Below are 22322 nucleotides of genomic sequence, written 5' to 3' on the forward strand. Positions count from 1 at the left end.
AGTTTGGCCTTGAGATTTTTAGCTCAAAGGGCATACCAGCAGTGCTGCCATCCAGCACCATGTGTAGCAATTTGCCCCCACTTGGGTTTCCCTGTTCCCAAAGAGGTGGCACCCCCAAAGTACACTGTTCTCCCCCAGCTCAAGCTCATACCAGCAGTTCCTTCCAAGCAGCATGGGCAGGGAGCACCAGCACTCCAGTGAAACCTCAGAGGTGCTTCCTGCAGGAGCTGTGGAGAACAAGCAGCAGCTAAAATCAGCTCAGCATCCAAACAGCAGCCTGGCTGATCCTCCCATTTCCACAGCTGGGTGTCAGTGTGGCAGCCATGCCATGGCACCCTCCTCCAGCTGAGCTTCACAGGCTGCACACACCAACAGGGTCCAGCTCAGATGCAGACAAGTGCAGGGGGGAAAATATCTGCCACAGCCTGAGTCTTTTTCTAGAGGAGAGCAGGAAAAGATGTAAACAGTTTGGGAATGCAGCCTCAAAACCAGCACTGAAAATGTTTTATAACTTCATATAAATTGATGGCTGACCCCCATCGAAACTCCCGGGAACAGATGAAAAGCAGATCCAGACAACTGAAAGAATTTAAGTCATTGAGAAACAGAGTGCTGGAAAAGAATAGAGATGAGGAAAAAAGATGGACAGAGGAGTTAACAGAAAAGGCAAAGGGTGCATTGGCAAGCTGAGGTGCCCAGCAGCCAGGCTGGAGGCATTGGTGTGGGATTGACATCAAGGTTCTAGACTTTGCAGAGCTCAGCTCCCCTGCAGCCAGAAAAGGTTGAGTACTGGGGGTACTGAGTATTCTGTCAAGCACCAGTTAAGCACTGGGAGGCAGGTGCTAGAAGGCCCTCAGCCAATGTTCCTATGGAGATATCCCACTGGGACCACAAACTGGATGTTGTCAGGTAGGAGAGGGTAGATGGGATGAATCCTGCTTGGCTTTCCCCTCTCTCTATCACTATCATCTTGCCCTCTTGAGAGCCTGGAAGACTGCACCAGCTTCCCTAAACTCCTGATTCACTGGAGCCAGACACAAGGCTGCATCCCAAGGTAAGGGAGGCAAGGCTTTCCAAGCCTCAGAGCCAGGCTGAATGCAGGACCCAATCAAATCTGGAGCTGACTTGCTGTCGGCATCCAAAGGTAATGCTGTGTGGAAGAGCCATGGACCGGGTATGCTCTAGTGTGAGTGAGAATACTCTGAAATCCCAGCACACAGCCCAGAGCTTAGGTGATGCTGCTATTCACCAGCAAATCATGGCAGGTTGAAAGCAACAATTACAGTAAAGAGCTTCTCCATCACTGCGCTGCTGAAGACCTGAGTCCTTTGGCCAGTTTGATGTAAATTTCATTTGCTGCACTCCCAGCATAAAAGGAGGATCTCAAAAGCAAGAATAATTAATGGAGAACATTAAATTGAAGAGAGTTGGGTCATCAGAGAATGCAGAAAATTAAGATGGAGGAAGTGATAAAGGACTTCAGGATACTGCCAAGAGCTGCAAGAGAAAAAGAAAACCCCCCTCTTACACCTCAGCTTTTTAATATCACCTTGAAGTTCCTAAGGACAGAGGAGAGCCTGAATCTCTGAATACCAGCACTGCAGAGCTGCCTCGGTCTGCAGGGCCCTGTGAAGAGATGCAGCTGTCTCTTAAATAACAGCAGTTGACACCAGTTGTGAATAGATGAGTGATCGTGGCTTCAGCCGTCACAGCCGAGGATCTGATTTCAAATGAAGCCCCATTCATCCATCCAGTGCCCATCACAGGGTTATTAAAGGAGCATCTGTCACCAAACCACAATGCCTTTAAATGCCTGAAAAAGGGCACAACAAAAATAAGCTAAGCCTGCTTAGTTTATATGCTTTCCTCTGGGTGATGTGATTCTTGGAATTGTTTAGCAAAAATAAATTATAAATATGATGGGTAGGGAAAATACATGATACGAACAGGGTGAGGTTTGTATTCGACCTTAGTGTAGAATTTGGCTGCCTGTTTGTTGTTCCAGGCTTGTAGGGTAGGTGTGAGAGACAGTAGCAGGGAGTTTTGTTGGGTTTGAGAGCCCCAGCTCTCCAGGTGTCCTGCTCCAGAGCCCTGGCTCAGTGGACTCCCTCCAGGACACAAATGGAAAGCCATTCCTGGTTTGGATGCAGCAGGGTTGTCATCTCCAGCAGCAGGTCAGGGCCAAGTTCAGGCCAAATGGGATGTGCTATGGCAAGGCAAATGAGGGGGGTTTGTTTGGTTACTCATCAGGACTAAATCCATGTTCGGTGTTTTAAAAAAAATGCATTTAGCTAAACTGAAAGTCAAGCATAGACATCATGGCTGTCTTGAGTGAATGGTTCCAGCACATACCATCTCACACTCACCAGCAAACTCTTACCTGAGGCAACAGAGTCTTTTCCTTCTCTGCAACTGTGCAGCTCCTTTTACTCTTTTTTATTCTCTTCCTGTTGCATTGGTCAAAACTGCTATCTTCTGGTACCTGTGGCAGGTCACCTCCAGCCCCACTGCCTCTCTGGGTGACATCCAGGCACAAGGATCAAAGGAAAACATCACTGCTCATGCACAGACATGCTCTACTATATTCACAATATACTGAAAGCATCTCAGAGCATTTGATTGATGCTCCTGGGGCCAGAGGTGGACATTTATGCCCTGTAATGCACATCAAACCTCTTTTAAGAGAAACTGGAGTGTCTGTGTGCAGGCTTAATGGTGGTGAGAAAGACTGTGCTGTGTGATGCAAGTCTGTGTCTATAATTCATATTAAATGGTAATCCAAATTCCTCTTTTCTTTATAAATTGTTTTTAAAATTGTCTTGAATGTGGATGGAAAACTGGATTGTGGTTACATGTGGAAAGATGTTGGGTTGCTCTATATAAACGTTTCATGCCAAAAGACAGGACTTCCTACCCCAGGTTTCAGCCTAGGGGGACATTACCTGTCTTCATAGATTTTAAGCACAAAGCAAAACAAAGTTACATGTTTTAAACTGTCCAAGCATTTTAGAAAGCTAAATCTCTTCTCTGTTCCCCCAAAGCCCCAGTTTGTACTCCCAGATTATTACCATTTAAGTGGAGTCCTGGATTCTTTCCAAGAGCTGCATCTCGTGCAGCCCCAGCCCTATGCTGGATTTCAAACTGAAGCAGTGACTCACCTGTGCAGATTCATCTCCCTTCACTTGAGCTGACTGAAAGCAAGGCATGGCGTGACCCTCCCTCCCTTCCCAGCACAGAGAGCCATGTCCAAATGGGACTCGACCCGTGTGTTCTGGGAGCAAGACCTGTATGCTGCAGCCTCTTATCTGAATAAACCCTGGCAGAAGAAGGTTTTGTGTACAGAATCCAGCACAATGGACTGATTTGGACCCTTGTTCCTCAGGGAATAAAAATAGCAAGTTAATATTAAAACTGTATATTTTCACAGACTGCAGGCTGTACTCACAACACACCATGCTTAATTTCCTGCTTTCAGTTCCCTATCAGATTTTATGCTTAGCTTATTGAGGTTTGTTTTTCCCAAGAATAGGATATTTTTTTCCTTTAGCTACAATACATTCAGCCATAAAAAATGAGATTGGAAAAGATTAATAGGAAGCTGAAGGATTCATCTGAGATTGACAAAGATTAATGTGTGTCTTATTCTTAGCTGTTTTCTGTTTCTTTTCCCTTCTTCTCTCAGCTACCTAGACAGCTTAGATCGAATTGGAGCTGCAGACTACCAGCCCACGGAGCAGGATATCCTCCGAACCAGGGTCAAAACAACTGGCATCGTAGAAACCCATTTCACATTCAAAAACCTCCACTTCAGGTTAGTCTAAAACTGAACAGTACATTTTCAGATTAACTATTTATCACAGGGTTTCCCCATAGTTCCTAAAGGAGAAGTTGTTAAATTGCTAGCTAATGCATGGACAGCTCTCACTGCAGAAGACACAGCATTTTGGAGGGTCAACAAAATGAAAAGTTTGGCAATCCTGTCTTGAAGTCACTGCCTGTAAGACAGAAGCTCGTGGCAGCTTCTTCTAACCCAAACAAACACCTCTTTGTTGGAATGTATAATACAAGCTTGAACCCCAAATCTGATCGAACCTCATAAATGTAAAAATATTTGGCCAGATCTTTTCTCTTAAGTGGGTCAGTGACATGTAATTAACACATTACATTGACCCTCATGATGCCATCCCATAGAGAGAAGAGGGCACAACGACAGAAAGCCACACACAGACAGTATTTAGAGCATATAAAAGTTAAGAGTGTGTGGTTTCAACCTCTACTGACCCTTTGGGACCCAGCACGCTGCTTAGGCTCTCCCACAGATCCCACATCCCTGTCTGTAGCTGCTCCTCCTGCTCTCCTCAGCTGCAGGCTCTGGAGGAGAAGACCAAGCTAGCAGTGAAAGACTGGTTTGTGTTTGGAGCCTCCCAGCACCCATGTGGTCAGAGAATGCTCAGAATGCTCAAATCCCCTGGTAGCTAGGGAGGAGTGGGTGGTGACAGTGCTCCCCTGTGCTGCAGGCTCTTCGATGTCGGGGGCCAGCGGTCAGAGCGCAAGAAGTGGATTCACTGCTTTGAGGATGTCACAGCGATCATCTTCTGTGTCGCGCTGAGTGGCTACGACCAGGTGCTCCATGAAGACGAAACCACGGTGAGTCTAACTGGGTCTTGGAGGCCCCAGCAGCTCTGTATGGGATACTGCATAGCCAGCAACTCCTCAGAGGTCACTGAATGCTCCCTGGGGTGCCACAGTAATGTGCCTTTGTCCATCGCTCCCCCTTGGCTCTGAAATCCTGGGGAGATCTCTCCTCCTTCACGTTCTTTGATACGAAGTCTGCATACCCAGGTAATGCTTCCTTACACTGGTAAAGGCATAGTGTTTGATTCTCCTTTCTAGCCAGCCTGTGTTTTCAAAATGCATTACAGGAACCTATAACTAGCAAGAGGATACAGCTGGGTGGGCTTTAAAACAGGGAAGCAGTCAGCCCATGGTGCAGAGGTGCAGAACAGCAGTGCACACCCGGGGCTCAGCCCAGGAATATAACCTATTTCTTCAGGCTACAGAAATTCGTTTTCCTTAGTGAGAATGGAACTGTTTGAGTCCTCAAGTAATTTGCTCTAGGAGGGATTTTATGACTTCCCACTGTGACATTAGGCTCAAAATACCATCTGGAAATAAAGCTGGTGAGGACCTGTGTGCTCCCTGATATTAGAGTGCAATTAATACAAGTGAACTGAATATACAAAAAAGGATTCAGTCATTACTGTATTCTGACCATTCATTCAGTATGACAGGGATGCATGTTTTTGGGACTAATGACAACTGCTGTGGACACCCAGTTACATTTGTCTAATGAAAAGGAATTGGAGGCCATACTCAGACTCAGTAATGATTTCATCGGTGCCCAATCTGCAGCAACAGCATGGAGTGCTCACTCCTGCCAGCTCTGTCTCTCTGAGGATTTTTATTCTCCTGCTGGTAAAGATGTCAGGCTTGCAGAAAGCTGTGGATGGGGATGGAATTGAGGGAAATACTGCTGTTAGGTTTTATTTGTCTTGTCCCAAAAAGACTAAGGGGACTGTGGTTTCTAGCCTCTTGAGCCAGGTTTATGAGTTTTAGCAAACTCTTTGATGAAATCACCTGGTTGTTTGAATCATATGGATGCCAGAATTCCGGGTGATATTAACACTACCAATCACAGGACTGGTAACAGCATAAAGCAGTGTCAAAGAGAAGTTTAGGCTGGAAATCAGGAAAAGATTCTTCACCCAGAGTGTGATCAGGCACTGGAACAGGCTTACCAGGGAAGTGGTCATAGCACCAAGCCTGACAGAGTTCAAGAAGCATTTTGACAATGCTTTCAGGCACATGATGTGACTCTTGGGGTTGTTCTGTGCAGGACCAGGAGCTGGATTGGATGGTCCTTGTGATTCTGCGGTCATGACTGTGTCTCCCTCCAGACTGAGACACTCTACATGCTGTCATGTCCACTTATTTATAATCCCCAGTTGTCTCCTCCCTCTGACCCTGGCCCTAATCAGGATGCTCAGCCCTGTAGGATTTACTGGGAAGGAACCAAAATCTCCTGATGTGATTTGAAAAAAACAGCCATTAGCTCAACCCTATAGAGCTCTGCAGCTGGGCAGCAAAATCAGACAGGAGACACAGAAGAACACAGAGGGAAGGTCCAGGAGCAGGGAGCAAAGCTGTGATATGAGTGGAGAGCAAGGTGCTCTGTAGGTATAACTTGGATTGTGACATCCAAACTGTGAAGCCAAAGGCAGCTTTTAATACAGGTCACCTTTGGGTGCCCATCTACACAAGTCAGAGCCTGTGATTCAAAGCCATGGAGCACAAAATGGAGTGGTCTGAATGCCAATGCCATTTTTAAAATGTCAGCCTTTACTCTGCTCCTCTGAACTGGAGGTTAGAGCATCTCTCCTGGGGAGAGCCCTGCCAGTGATTGTTCCTCACCCAGCACCACCTTGGAGCCAGCTCAGCCGCCCCCCTGAAGTGCTGCGCTGCAGAAACTGGGATTTATGCATCTCCACCTTTCCCTTTGCAGCAGGAGAGCAGCCTGGTGCAGCTCTGGCACAGCACTGACATTTGCCTGCTATTTCAGTCCCTGTTCACAACACATTTTGGGGGATGCTGAGCAACAGGAGGGCAGAGGCAGCTGCTGCTCATTTACACATTCGGCGTAAACGGGGAAAGCATTCGGCATCGCCACCACCATGGCAGGACGCCCCTGCCTAACCCAGATAAACAGCCCTGAGCGAGGCCAATGCACTCAGGAGAAAACAGTGGTGCTGGATCTTGCTTGCCCTGTTACATCCCCATCACAAATGGCAGGTGGAAAACGTGGCACCCACAGACCCTGGCCCCTCCCAGGTGAAGCCCCAAGCATTTGGCCACCTCCTTGGTAATGTGGTGCCTCCCCAAAAACCCAGCAGTAAACCAGCATCTCCTCAGTCAGCTGATTTGCTGTCTGCATCCGTCACATCTGCTGGCTTTAATGACGTCAATCAGCTTTTATTGCTTCTCACTTGGAAAACACAAAGAGGAGGCAGCTGAGAAAGTGAGCTGGATGCTGCTCCTCCAGCTTCATTTTTTAGAGACACTTACTACAGTCCAGGCACTTGCAGCTGTGTTGAGCCACTGAAGGTTTGGGGGCTGTACATTTGTCTCCATGAGTATGAAAGGACTTGCAGAGAGCTTTTATTGCTGGCATGGAACCATGAGAAGGAAAGAACCCAACTGCATACCAGAGTCCAAAAAAACCCTTCCAAAGCTAGGTGCATGTAGAGAATGTCTTTTCCTCCTGTGCTCAGCACCCAGTTGTCAACAAGCACAAGATTCCACAGGTGCTTTTTGCACTTCTGTAAGTCATACCACACTTCGGCGGGGGGGAAACTGCAGTTCAGATGCAGTCAGCATCACATGGACCAGGGACAGGCTCACCTTGGAAAGCTCCAGGTGGGACAAGTGTAGGGTCAGCTTGCGTCACTGAAAAAAGCTCACAAACAGGTTTATTGTGAATCCTTTCCAAAGAGCTGGTTAAACAAGGCTGGGTGAAACACTCTCTGACCTGTCCCTGCCCTTAAAATTCAAACACAGCTCTATGCTTGTAAAGTTGTTTTGTGGGTTATTGTGCTCTTTGTTTTAAAAGACTAAGCACCCATTCTCCAGCAGCAGCTAAAACAAGACTGTTGTGTTTGAAGCTGTCCCTGCTCCTTAAGGGCAGGCAGTCTTTTATAAGGGATGTATTTTCTCTCTAATTCCCTGTCACAAAGAGCCGCACAGCAGGAGTCGAGGAAAGCAAGTATTCTCCTATGTCCAGATCAGAAAGACATAAAGAAAATAAAGAAAACTTTCTGCATCTGTGATTTTTAGTCCCATACACCCATAAAGATCACACTTTTCGCAGAGACTCCCAGTACTGCTGAATCCAACTTCTCCCATTGCTTCAAACACCTTATGCTGCTGTTGGCAAATCTAAACTGTGTCCCTGTGTGCCCAGCTCCCAGGGGAGTGGCACAAGGCATGAGAGAGATTCAAGCAATGCCTTCATCAGCCCCATTGCTGCCAGCCACAGGCCAAGCCAGAGCTCATGTGGCAAAATGGTACCCTCTGCCCAGCCCATCCAACACAGGGCACTGCCCTCAAGGTATTAAACCTGCCTGTGCCTTTACCAAGTCCTTCACAAGGACCTGCCAGGCTCTCTGCCATAGTTGCACACAGTGGGGACATCCTGCTTTAACTGGCAGAACACCTCCCTGGATTATGTTTTTTGCATAACGAGGCTGTTTTGTCTCATTTGTGACTGATCTTTTTGTTTCATAAATTAAAGTTACAGAAGGAAAAGCCTCAGCTCTGTAATCTGGGAAGAGAGAGGGACAGTCATATCACTCAGTAAAACTAGAGAAGATGATTCACAAAGGTAGATTTCCATTGTTCTTTCTAAATAGAATTCCTAATGGATTTTTTAAAAAAAACAGCAATGGAATGGGATCTGCCGTGGGAACTGAGACTATCCTCTGTTTTTTTACCTTGCAATTTCAAAGGAGTCATGGCAAGAGAGGGAGATATTGATGCTGCACATTGTTGCCTCTGAAGCTAAGATATTTAGGTCAACCTTATCTAGGGAAGACATGCAAGTATTGTTTGTGTCCCTGTTGCTGAGGATGGGATGGGTGGAAGGCTCTGTGCTGGTAACCCTTGGTGCATTAGTGTTGGCCTGTTGGTTTGTATCATACTGCATGACCTGGTTAGCGTGCTCTCTCTGCTGTCATTGGGCAAGGGAAATGGAATTGCAGTGCTCAGAAATTGCCATAAGAGTGACAAAGCAGGCCAAAGTGGCTTGGACATCTTAAGGAAATATAAGCAAGAGGGGGGAAATGGAGTTGCTGTGCTTAGGATAACCATCAGTGTTCTTACAGTTCACGTGACAGGTAGCACTTAATCACCAAGGAAAACAGAAAATATTGAATTAACTGAGTGTTGCAAAAAACACCAGGTCTCCTCCCATACTCTGGTAAAAAAATATGATTTTTGTAAGTGTGTTTCTGCCTGGAAAGAGTCTTGACCGCAGCATCCTTTCTCCCTCATGCTGAGTGAAAAGCTGTTTGCTCTTCACATCAGTGACAGCTGTGCAATGACATCTGAACTCAGCTATGAGCAATTCTTTCTCTTGTCCTGTGCAGGAAAAGTTAACTGGACTTTGAATATGCATGCATGAGTGGTGATTCCTGTGTAACACAGCTGTTGGGGCTTCTTTTCTTGTTGGGGTACAAAATATTTGCCAGTGTAAGGATTTAAAATACCAATTTTGAAATAGGAAGTGACATTAAGAAATTAATGTCTGAAAAACTCTTCCCTTAATAAGAGACCCAACATAAAGTGAGAAAAAGCAGCATGATGGGTCCAAAAGCAGGTGAAATAATTTGTGTCACCTCATCTAAAAGTATGAGGAGCGTAATCTTTAGTGCCTCCTAGCAGAATAGGCACATCTGCTCCATCACAGCAGAAAGAGGCCCCAGCCAAGTTCTAAGGGACAAAACTGGTCTTCCACTGTGGATTTACTGGGAGGAGGGGAATTATAGAGGGGATTTAACTTCTCACTCCTCCTTTAGCAGCAGTCTGTCCTTTCACATACGGTACTCAGACACTGCTTCCTCATCCTTGCCTCTGCACCTAGGTCTGCCTGAGCTGTTGCAGGGCTCCTACAAGCATATATTGAACTAGTAACAGTTGGGAAGGGAAAGAAAAGGGAGATAGTGAGGATTCCTGATGCTAGCCAGCACCAGGACAGCTTGTGCCCATGCATGAGCTCCCAGAAGCCCTCCTGGCAACAACATTTCCCATATGGCATCCAGGTATGACAACAGAAGCATCTGTGCCTGCTCACCAGAATATTGCTCTGCACCTTTGCTACACACAGAAAGCAATTCAAGGCTTTTGAATAATGTCATCTTCTCTTTAGTGGTGGGGAAGGAAAAGGTAGATTTTAAGACCAAAACATTTCCCACGTAAATAAGGATGAGTGGGCAGAGTAGTTCATTATGTTTACTTGTCTGACTGACAAAGCTGGAGAGAAAATCAACATATAGCAATCTGACAGCCTTAGGAAGCTTTGAACATTGTTTCTGGAATCTGGAAAGAATAGAGGTCATTTAGTGTAACCCCCATGTTGCAGTGGGATGTATTGTGTCTATATGATTCTGTGATTCTATATTCTGGTTACCACTGAACACTAATAGTCACTATTTCTTGGGAAAACAGTCTCATTTCCTAGCATGCACTAATACAAATTGATCAAACTGGATAAGAGAAGTAGGAGGACTTCTGTAGGATCCTTACATAGTCGTATGACTGTTGAAGAGTTGGCTTCACCTAACTTTGAAGCCCAGCTCAGAAGTCCTCAGCTTCTGTTTCTTAGACAAACTTGATGTCACCCGTGGTGCTCCCCATGCCGTGAAGAGCAGTTCCACCCTTCTGCTCTCCACCAGGGCTGTGCCGTGGCACAAGGTTGCCCAGGTGGCTGATGGCTGCTGCAGATGAGCTGTGGGCTTAGCCCACAAGCAGCATTCATGTGTTTCTCCACACTTTTAGTTTAAATCAGCAAGGATGATAAAAATGTCATTTAAAATGTTCTGTGAAGGACCTTGCTTAAAAAAATGGTTAATTGTATTTGCTTTCTGTTCACCTGACCACCTTCCACTTCATTCTCTCCTCCCAAAGGCTTTGGGTATCCAAGGATCTCTTGCACAAAACCTTTGTACCAGGTTTCTATGTATGTGGTTACAATTTTGGCACCACAAGTAGCAGAGGGGAGCGTTGCTTCAGGGGCTCCCACACCAAATGGGTTAGCAAAAAACAGCCCACAGGCACAGGATGATCCAGATAAGCAATGTGGTGCAACTGAGACCCAATGAGCAAATGCATTTTTATGTTTGTATGTGATGGCGTCGTCCCCGTGTGTCGATACAAACGGTGGGGAAATGTGTGGTCATTCAAGACAGGGCACAGCAAATCACATGTGTCCTGTTTCACTCTGGGCTGGATCAGATGTTTCTTTCATCCATGGAGCTTCTTCTGTCTATATAAAACATTCAGTAGACACTAAAGCATATCAATGAAAAAGAATGTGTTAATCAGTGAGGTGCTGGGCTCAACTTTATGCCAGCACAGGTGTGAAATGGAGTGGGAGAGGGGTAAAGGCCCCTGGCTGTCTCATGTACCACTCCAATTCCCAAATCCAGGGCTGGGGGGAACAGAACATGCTGCACCCCCCAAAAAAACCCTCCAGTAAAAGGCCGTGCAGCCCTGTTCTCTCCAGTGTCTCTGTGGTGATGGCTGTAACTGGTTTCTTACACGCACTGGCGGGTTTGGGGAGTGCAGTCCCAAGGAGATCCCACTGGAAAAGCCGAGGAGCCGGTCTGTACCATGCTTTGCCTTTGATAACCCCCTGACTCTTGGGTGTGCTTCATCCTCACCGCGCCTGCTCTCTGCACAACCCGGCTCCCGGCTGAGAGACGGCCACGCGACCGGCGTGCGCGCTCCGGCGTCGGCCTCGGCGCCAAACGTCGCCAGCCTCGGCACCTCCACAGCTTTTCCTCGGCCGTCTGACCTTATCTAGCCAAACAAAGGCCAAAAAATGAGCATTTGAGAGACCAACCAAATTTGGCAGGTATGAAGCTTCTCTTGAACCAAGCAAAAAAAAAAAAAAAAGAAAAACCAAATTGGGAGTTGAAAGCAGCGGGGAACATGACACTTGGTAGACTTTGCCGTGAGCTCTTTCCACCACCATAAACCCATGTGGCAGACTTTGCAACTCTCTGACTGGTCTAGTTTTTCCATTCCTCTTATCTCTCTCTTTTTCCATGTTCTTTTTTTGCATGACCTATAACCAAAAAGCTGACTTCACGCTGTGCGTACATTTGGATGTATGGCTCTTCTGCTAATCTTCTTCTAGAGGCATGAGCTAACACCTGTGGTAGCTGCCTGACTTCTAGTCTGGTTGTTCTTAGATGTTCTTTGTTATGTTTTGCCTTTTTACACTATTTTCTCTTCCTTTTTCACTTTTTTCCTCTTTGTGAGACACGTTCTGTTGAGCCATCTTCCAAGAGAACTAAAACAAAAAAGTTTAAAAATTAAAAGTGCAACAACAACAGAAAACACTAAACAAAATAACAAAACTAGTCAAAGGTCACGGCAAGGTCATTTCCAAAATTATGTCACCTTGATGTCTGCTTCCAACTCTAGATTAATTCAAGGATCTACCAGTCCTTGGTTAATGTAACCAGCTGTGTGCCGCACACATTCGAGAAATTGGAAAAAACATTTTAGAAAAATATTGAAAACGTTTTAGAAAATCTGCATGAGCTACACAAACACATAAATCTGATCAAAGGGCAAATGTAATTCTCCATCCATGCATGGTGCATGATGATTTCTATGAGCTGGGATCCTGTAAATTAATGTTATGCAAAATCAAAACAGCTCTGTATTGTTAAATGCCCTTAAGTTACTAATTGTATGTCAAATGTAATAGGGATTGCATCTGTGTATGTATATGTTCAGCTGTATGTATACATAAATTTATTATGTATATTGTAGATTTTCTTTTTTGTTGCTTTCCTCCTTAATTTAGTTATTTTAGATTTCCCTACATGTTGAACATCCCTGGGTTGCTGGCTTTGGCCTGATGAGATCTTTCCTTTCTATTGCAGAACCGCATGCATGAATCTCTGAAGCTTTTTGACAGCATCTGCAACAACAAATGGTTCACAGATACATCTATCATCCTGTTTCTAAACAAGAAGGACATATTTGAGGAGAAAATTAAGAAATCTCCACTGAGTATCTGCTTTCCTGAGTACACAGGTAATGAGAAATGTGGCTGTACAGGAGTGCTTAGCAAAGGCACCACAGAGCTCTCCCCAGCCAAGGTGATGCTGTAGTGTATCAAAGGCAATGAGGCTAAAGATGCAGAGCTAGAGCCCCATTGGCTTCACTACAGGTTTTATTTCAGTAAGTGCCAAAGGATCACCCCCACCATGGTCCAGTTAAAGCAGGAGAATTATTTGACCACCACCAGGATGGGCCACCACCATTGATTCGGGTGTGTGATCTGCACCTCACCGTGGCTTTGATGCCAAGCCAGCATCTGCAGGTGTGGGGCCACTGTGCACTCCCCAAACCCGTGTGCACTGGTTCCCTGTGTCACACAGGATCATGAACCTTCTTGCAGGTCTCTCAGGAAGGTGCAGTGAGTGTAGCCATTATAAATGGATGAGAGGAGACCAACACACGGGGTTTGTCAGGCTGTTCTCAGCTGGAGTACAGCTTTGTTCTTTCATTCCCAACCATGTTCTCTTATGGCCACAGCAAGAATTCCTCTGCAGTTCCTGGCCACTTTCTCCACTTCCAGGCACTGCAGGGCTGTAGAATCATCATGATCCTGGAAACATTCATGTCCAGGCTGGATAGGACTCTCAGCAACCTGACAACCTTGGTTGAAGATGTTCCTGCCCAATGCAGGGGGGTTAGATTAGATGATCTTTAAAGATCCTTTCCAACCCAAACCATTCTATGATTCCATAGCTCTCCAGTATGCAGACAGGAGGTCTCACAGCTTGGCTGCTTCAGCTCAAGCAATACATTTTCATCACATCAGCTGAAGAGCTACAGTTTTGTTTGTAGGTGTGCCTACATCAAGCATCTGGACATGAAAATGCTTCCAGTTAAATGCAGGTAGAAAACAAGGTGTTTCATATTTGATCTTCCCACACCTCTTAACCAACAGTGCAGACAGAGGAGAGCCACAGTGAGCAATGCCCTGAGCTTGGCTGGGGAGAAGGAGGCCTTGGTGATCCTGGTGGAGCTGAGAGCAGGAGCTCTGGGATGGGCAGTGTGCAAGAAGCCCCAGCTCCTGCTGCCTGCCTGCATCTGACCTGCTAATGATGGGAATACATCACCCATGCAAAGGCTGCAGCTGCACCCCCTGCTTCCCTCTGCATCTCTCCAGCTTCCACAAACCCTCATTACCATTCCGAGATGGCACAAAAATAAACTTTTATCGGCATGAATTATTTAAACTCACCAGAGACATCCAGATGAATCAAGCTGACAGACAGAGAAGCCAATCTCTTTGTCAGGAAACACAGTTGTGAACCAGGAACACCAGGAGTGTCACAGTTCTGGGCAGGCCAACAAATTATTAACCAGAGCTTCTTATCTCTGAGCACTTGATTTTTCACTGTGAATAGACAAAAGTGATCCCTCATTGCTGCTTTGGGCTAAATGGTCTGTGGCCATGGAGCTGAACAACTCCAGCTGAATTCAGAACATCTGCAGGCTTCCTTTCCAGGGAAGATTTTGGTGTTTGTCACTACCAGCACATTTCAGCGTCTCATCATCTGCTTGGTCCAGACAGAACCAACATATTCCCAACATATTTGTCAGAAAAGATCTAATCATGGAAATTTCAGTCTTTACAGCTGAGCTCACAATAATGCCTACCCCAAATTTTCCTGGTTGCAAATTAGATTGCTGCTTTTGGATGGCTTGTAGAGCAGCTCATCACCATCTCTTTATAGCAGTGCTTGTCTATACTGGATGGTTTCTGTCATGTCCTCTTCCCTTCCCTTTTCTCAGTGAAGCAAACCTTCATCTCTCTCTCCTTCCTGATCACATTTTGTGCACCTGGTTTTGTAGATCTTCACTGCTGTCTCCCGGAAACCTCAGTCTGAAATAACATTCTCACAGAACCCCTGATGTCAGAGAGACCAGAACAAGAAGGAATGTCATTTTATATATTCCTTCCCAAGCTATCCCAGCCTAGGAGGGAAGTTCAGTGGGAGAGGCAGACATTCATACACATGGAGCTTAGCTCTTGTGTAAAAGACAAACAGAGCTCCTCTTTCTGGAGCACTTCAGCCACAGTGAACCAAACCAATCTTCCCCAAGTCTCAGGGGACCCTCAAAGTTGCTCTAAATTCCTTCAGGATGCTTTGGAAGCTGGGAGTTCTCACAGTGCCAGCTGAAAGTCCTTTTACTGATCCAGCAGGGATCTGAGGTAAGGTGTTCAGCAATGCTGTTACGAGTTAGCTGTGCTAACATTGAGCCCAGGCTTTAGACCCAAGCACACACTTCAGTCTGCTTGCCCCTGCTTTGCTGGCTACAGCCCACAGGATGAAACTCTCATGGCCTCATGAAAAAGCAACATTATTAGAATGTTGCCCTGGAGTTAAAAAGAATTATTTGATAAAAGCCTATAAACTGAACAAGCAGACTTTCAACATCACAAGTAGGTTCCACAAAATGCTTTTAATGAAATGAAATTTCTGATGTCCATTAGTTCTGCTGACAGGGAATTATTAGAAGACTGCATCCACAAATTTGCCTGCTGTTTTCTGGAGCACTATTTCCATCCCCTTAATTCACCCATGCTTTTAACTAATCCTCAATACTTAGTAAAGCAGCAGCAGAATCCACAGCTTGATTTAAACCAAGCTAGCATTAGTGTTTCCCTACTCTCCTAGACAGAATCAAGCATCTAAATCCTCATGTGTTTGAACAACCAACTTCCCGTTGATAAAATAACCTCCTGATTGTGCTCAGCATGTGGAACTGATTCTTTACACAGCTCTCCATGCAAAAATCTGCTTCCAGAAAAAACTTTGCTCCTCTTATGCCACACTTATTCTCAAGTCCTATGGTCTTCATGAATTTGTGCCTTCCACTAGCAGTGCATGTGTGTGCAAGTGGGATTTCCACAGCAGCTGCCTTCCACCACAGCACATCTCCAGCCCCAGAAAGCTTGTCTCTAGCAAATAACAGCATTTCCCATCAGTAAAGCATCATGGAGCAAAAGGGACCAAAAAGCAGTAGCATTTTTATTGTTCTGGAGTCTTTTGGGGGTCAGACAGGCCTGGCAGTGCTGGGAGCTGCACTCCAGGCCAGCCAGAGCCTTCCTCAGCCTGAAGGAGGTGCCCAAAAAGAGCCATGTGTGTGAGCAGGGTCAGAGCTGGCCAGAGGAGAAAGGATCTACTCATTTGCATAACTCTTTCTAAGCTTTTTTTTTTAACACAAAATGTGAGGCTTAATCAGGTTTGGTGCAGATATCTCTATATATCAAAACAAGAAACTCCTCACAGTGTGATTTTAGTCCTGGCTGTAGCAGAGAGTACTGCAATCCTAATTCCTAAAAAAAGGGACATTGTGTATCAGTCTTTTTATTGGGTTTTGGGGGTTTTTTTTGAAACAAGCCCAATTTGCTCTGTAACAGGATGGATCTTTTCATGTCCCTTTCTCTTAATGATTTAGGGAAAGGAGGGCATAGCTACCAATACTGCCCTCAATTCATGTTAACTCTTCCATCAAAAACTGAAGTTTTAATAAAAAAATAAAAAATAAAAAAAAAAAGGAGAAAAGCTAAGCCTATTCCCTAGGGTCAAGCACTTACTGCATTTCTTCTCTTTTTTGTCACCATGATGTGGAATCTCTTCCATCATAGCCTGTTTAACACTCACCTCCCTCATCTATTTCAAATCTATAAACAGCAACTCAGAATAAAAATACAGCTGAGCTGACAGTCAGGGAGCATCTCCTGCCTGGCAGCAATCCTGGCTGGTAGCGGTGCCCATCCCTGAGAAGGAGAGAGGGCACCTGGGCTGCAGCAGCCCCGCACAAGCTCCCCACATCCCCCAGGGGGGTGTTTGCAGGCATTCCAGGCCACGGGGTTGCTTTAACCCGCTGTTTTTCCTCTCCCCTGGCTCTCCTGCAGGCCCCAACGCTTTCACGGAGGCGGTGGCGTACATCCAGACTCAGTACGAGAGCAAGAACAAGTCGGCCAACAAGGAGATCTACACTCACATCACCTGCGCCACCGACACCAACAACATCCAGTTCGTCTTCGACGCTGTCACGGATGTCATCATTGCCAACAACCTGCGGGGCTGCGGACTCTACTAAAGCTCCCTCCTCCCTCCTCTCCCGGCACCCGCCCGGAGAATCCTCCGCTCCCGCGGACAGGTCCTCCCTTCCCTTGTTTTTTCCTCCGCAGAAGATGACAAGGATGAAATACATAATTCCCTCCTGCTGTCCCAGAAAAACTCTGCCGCAAGTTCTGCTTTCCCCAGAACCATTTTATTTTATTTTGGTCCATTTTTGGTTCATTCCCTTGCTGCCCCGTTCTACTCCTCCGTTCTAATTCACAGTGTTGTGCAGGGAGCTAACGCATTTCCCACGAAGTGCATTTCAACTGCCAAAAGACAAAAATACTTCAGTTTTAAAGAGAGAAAAAAATCAAAGCCTTAAAATACTGGTCAGGAACAGTGTAGTTTGGAACCAAAACTTTTATTTTGCCTTGAAAATTAAGGGATATTGTTCATTCTCCTGGTTATTTGCCTTTTATAAAAAACACTATTCCTTTGGCAAGTGCTAAATATAACCTGATCATTTTGAGGGTACCTTACAGCTCCAGTTCTGACCCCAAAGCTGGAGGTTTGGTGTTGAATGCAGCCACCATAGCTTGGATTTGTACAGTCTCCTTTTTCCAGACAGCTATTTGAACAAGTAAAACAGCCATATCAAGTTCTGCTGGTGTCTGAATAACAGGGACACAGTAACAAAGCCTACTAAGCCTTGTCTAAAAGCATCCATTACTGGTAGCAGTTTTACCTCAAGTTTTTCAAAATTAATGATAAAACCTATCTAGTGGTTGCTGTAACCCATTTCTGAGGCACTTCCATGGAGGCCATGGAGGCACTGGGCTGGGACCCCTGGAGTGCAGGCAGTGAAAATGCCCTGGGAATGGTGTCCTGATGGACACTCCACACTCAGTGGCATCCTGACAAGGAATCCAGCTTGGGGACCTTTCCCACAGCACCTCCCAGCCTTAGTGATTCAGCAGAGCTGATGCTCCTGCAAACACTCAGCATCACTTTCTAAACTTCAGCCTTGAAATGCTGGGTAGCACAAAAACGTTCAGCCCTGGCTTCTTGTAGGCAGAGTCTGATCTTCAAGTGCCTGAGATGGGGAAAGGTGCTTTGGGAAACCTCCCTGTGCTTGGGCAGCAGAGAAGTGTGCAAGAACCTCATGGTCCTTCACTGCCCCTTGGGCATCTAAACCCCTTGAGAAGCCCAGCCTTGTGCTCTGAGCCTCCGTGGCTGAGCACAAGCCAGTGGCTTTCCTGTGTCACCTCCTGCCTGGGCATCCCAGAGACACAGCTCCAGGGCTGTTGTCCCCAGCCAGGACATCTCTTTACCAGTACTGAGATGGATGGTTAACAGAGGCAAAGGAGAGCTCAGGGAGCTGATTTGAGTCAAGTGATGGAGTAGGAAGGAAAAGTGTAAGGAAAGGAAGGAAGAAGGGCAGAGGAGAGGAGTGGGAAGGGCGAGGGTAGCACCCAGCACAGCAAATCTGAGAGCTCAAAGAGGACAAATGCATGTGGGCTGAGGTACTTTTGGCCACCACCAAGAACTCTGGATGCTGCTGAGTCAAAGGCAGAAGGGAATGTGAGAGGTGGGGTGTCACCTCTGGGGACATGGAGGGATTTCTTAAAAGTCCACCCCAAAAGCTTGTTTGTTGTCTGCGTGAGACAAGCACCTCTGAGGTCCCACTCAGGGCCCACCTCACCTGGGAGCAGGTGAGTAATGTTGATCCCTGCCTCTTCTCTGCCTCCCTTAGAAGTCAATTACCTTGAAAAACATGAATCTTTGCAGGCTGGCCAGAAGTTCAACTGTCCTTCCTTGGGAGCCTGACCTAGGAGTGGCTCCCAGGTCTCAGGAAGTCTCTTCAGGGCTGTGGTTGAGAGGGACAATATCTCTTCTCACTGTGCCCATTGAGGAGATGGTGTGAGAGCAGCCCAGAGCAGCACAGCCCAAAGGGAAGGGGCCAGGTCAGCATTCAGGAGACAGTGACAGGAGCACATAGGGTGGCACAGGAGGGAGAGGAGTGTGGGAGAAGCTTAGGGAATGTTTTGGGAGACAAGCTGCAGAAGGGAGATGAGGCAGATGGAGACAGCAGGAAGGATGGGAAGAGAAGGGCACCTGGGAGCCAGAGGAGAGTCCCCATCAGGGGCTGTGCTCTGCCATGACAGTATTTGTGGGACATTTGTGCAAACCCCCAGCTAGGGATGTGAGCACCCTGAGGCAAACAGAGGAAAACGAGGTGTCTGTCACCCATCCAACCAGCTACAGCCCAGCATGGCTGGTAACTGTCAGTAACCCCTAGAGAGCATTAAATGATGCATTTACTATTGTGCAGCAAGGACCTGCTGCTGCTCTGCTGGGCACTAACAGCAATAACACAACTCTCTGCCTCCCCTGCTCTGGCACAAGCCAGCACCCACCTTTCTCTTCACCATCTCAGCCTTAAAATGCCTCCAATGACATCGGCTCCTGCAAAGAGCTGGCCAGCAAAACCAGGAGCCCCTCTCTGCTCCTCATGCCACAGCCTCCCCACATCTGTCTGAGCCCCAGCAGTAACACCCGGCATCCACGTGGGTGTTGTGTCAAGCCCAGGGCAAGAAAAACACACTTTGGTTACATTTGGTATGTAACCTGTGTAACCACTGGGCCCAGAGTGATGATGGCTGGTGCTGACAGGAATGCAGGTCTTTTATTAAGCTCTATAAGAAGAGTTTGATCAGAAGCACTGGAGTTTTGGAGATGTTCTGTTCCCACCCCTTGCTGTAAATAATGTTTTATCCAAGCAAATAAGTAACAGAAGCTGTTCCCAGGGAAGGCAACACCACACCAAGGCTTTGTGAGCTCCCAGCATAAAGCACACAGGAATATTTTGGTAAAGACAATTTAAATTAACTCCACACTCTGCCTCATGCAGTTGAGCTGGCTCAGTGTGCTTTTACCGCTCTCCAGGCTGGATTCAGGTAACCCATTCCCAGCTTTGCCAGCTGGGAGGTCCAAGCCCCCTCTGCAGCTCCAGCAGGTCCCTGGCACATTGATGACCATCAACAGCTGGTGCCCCATGGGGAGAAAAGGGAGAAAAAGCAGAGGAAATGTTGCCACAAAGAGCCTCTTCTTTCATTTTCTTTGGCATATTGTGCGTCTAAAGCTTCATCTCAGCTGCTGCTGCTGACATTCCCTCCCTCACACGAGTGTCATGAGGATGCACTGACAAATGCTGGAAGCAGCCTTGGGAAGATGAAATGCTTCCAGTGTTAAACACTGCTATTTCTCCTGCTTGATGGCCGTGTATAGATTTGTGTCTGCAGAGCTCCTGCCAAATCATTACTCAGTGTTGGCTTCTGCACCCTCCAAAGCCCTTCCTGACAGATGTGCCTTCTGCAGGCAATCTTCTGCCCCATGCTTTTTATAGACACCAGCAATTCTTGCAGCAGTTGCCCAAAAAGTACCTCGAAATACATCTCCTGCTTTGAAAAGCCTTTTCTTAACAGCCCCTTGTGCTTTGCAATTGCCGTGCTCTGAATCCAGATCCTTGGAGAGCCAGAGCCGTGTTTCGTTTGCAGTCTCCACATAGCAGGGGTGTTGCAACTGGTACAGCTGCATCAGAAATCCTACCAGGGCATGAAGGATAGATTTTAAAAGCACAAGATGGAAACAGCTATGTATACACCCTGCTGTCCTTCAAAGCTAATGTGGGAATTTGCAAAAAAAAAAAAAAAAAAAAGTCCTTTGTGGGATGCAGAATGTTTTTAACAACTCAGATCTCTGTTCCAGCAGCAGAAGCATCCAAGGGGTGTCAGCACTGAAAGTAGCATTAGCAACTCATGATGAGCTTCAGACATCAGCAAAAAGAAAGAAGGAAGCTCCCTGTTGGCTTGCTCCATAGTCAATGAGAGGGTCAGTTCTGGAGCCATGAGACCACAAAAATGCAAATAGCTTCTTTATTTAAACAACAATTTCAATGAAACAGAGAAACCCATACAAGAAAAGGCTTGCAGCACTGCTGGGCTGAGCTGCAGAGCTCCTTGGGAGGATGCAGTAGCTGGGCTGGTTGGGAGAAGGAGCAGTAGCTCTGAGAAAGCACACACTAGAACACAGTGCCAGACTGCCAAAGGCAGTTTTTAATCTTGCATGTAGAAGATGCACACAGTCTGGTTTTCACGGGGCCGGAGGAGCCCGGCGGAGCGGCAGGACCGCGGGAGCGCTCGGCACCATCTGGCCCTGCCGCCCGCGGGCGCCGAGCGTCCCCCTGCCCTGCCCTCCCGCGGGCCTGGATGGTCACACTCCCACTGCCTGACCACCAGCACTTCCAGCTACATCTCTCTCAGGAGTTTCATACCAGAATTAGCTTCCTGCCTTCAGCCAGCTTTCCTGGATGGCCAGCCAGCCTGTCCCTCCATGGAGGGGAGAGCGGCCTCAGGAGGAGCCTGCCATGCCTCTATCGATGTGATTTTGTTTCACAGGACACTAAAAGTATTAATGAGGCGGTCTTTAATGTATATTAAAACATATCTGGTGGGTCTAATCTATCCTGGCATGAGCCCAGTGCTTGCCTGCAAGGGAACAGACCTTGTTCTCAGTCCAGGAGTGCAATCTCCAGAAGGTCCCCATGTGCCCAGCCTCACTGTGAAGCTCAACAAGGCAGACATCGCCCCTGAGGGATTTGCAGTCAGTGCTGGGAAAGGGACCAACTCTGCACTGTTAGTTTGTGTGACATGTCCCAAGCTTTTTGTGGTCACAAAGTCTCCTGGAGCCAGGGAGAGTTGCTGAGTTCCTGGAAGAAGGCTGAACATCTGTCAAGTCAATTAGAGAAGCCTAGTTCCAGTGTGTTTGGTTGCTTCCATGGTTTGTCTTCAGGCTTACCACCAAAAACTCCACAACCATTTCCAAGGAGACTAAAACACTCATTAGTGATCTGACGCTGGACATGTCAAGGTCAGTTTTAGAAAGAGTGTTACTGAGCATCCCCCTGGGCACCCAGACCCATCACTAACTTCCATCCCCAGTACACCCATGAGAAAGCAGAGATGTGGTCCAAGTGGCACAAAATTGCAGACCACGGTCTTGCCTCACCTCCCTGCAGGAGAGAGCAGGCAAACAGACCCCGAGGCTGCCTGAGACTTGAGGGTACCGAGTCATTTCTGAGCTCCAGCACTGACACGAGGTAATTGATGCTGACAGATATAGGTACGTGACCTATATATTTATACTGAGAATGTGGCTATGGGAAGGGACTTTGCACAGAACCACTCATGCCCCAAAAAGCAGCCTGTGAGATCTTTATTTGTGTGCAAACACAAGCAAGTGCAGCCCTTAAACACCAATGCCTTAGTGAGAGGAGGACCAAAGCCTCCAGCTGGCATCCTGCAGGCAGAGGGAAAGGGAGCTGGA

At 46.9% G+C, this 22322-nt stretch overlaps 1 protein-coding gene across 2 annotated transcripts in view; it reads left to right on the forward strand.

Annotated features, from left to right (window-relative positions):
* Positions 1-22322, forward strand: part of GNAO1 (G protein subunit alpha o1) — a 139434-nt gene that overhangs the window by 111438 nt on the left and 5674 nt on the right. Inside the window, exons 5-8 of one of the 2 annotated variants that reach the window (XM_021535225.3) lie at positions 3683-3811; positions 4518-4647; positions 12729-12882; positions 16787-20006. In XM_021535225.3, the coding sequence (XP_021390900.1) occupies positions 3683-3811; positions 4518-4647; positions 12729-12882; positions 16787-16974 (601 nt within the window). In that variant the 3' untranslated portion in view covers positions 16975-20006. Of the gene's footprint in view, positions 1-3682; positions 3812-4517; positions 4648-12728; positions 12883-16786; positions 20007-22322 lie in introns of those variants that run through there. The other variant, XM_021535224.4, reaches the window with a different exon arrangement.

This window comes from Lonchura striata, chromosome 11 (assembly GCF_050655825.1).
Source record: "Lonchura striata isolate lonStrDom1 chromosome 11, ASM5065582v1, whole genome shotgun sequence".
Classification (NCBI taxonomy): domain Eukaryota; kingdom Metazoa; phylum Chordata; class Aves; order Passeriformes; family Estrildidae; genus Lonchura; species Lonchura striata.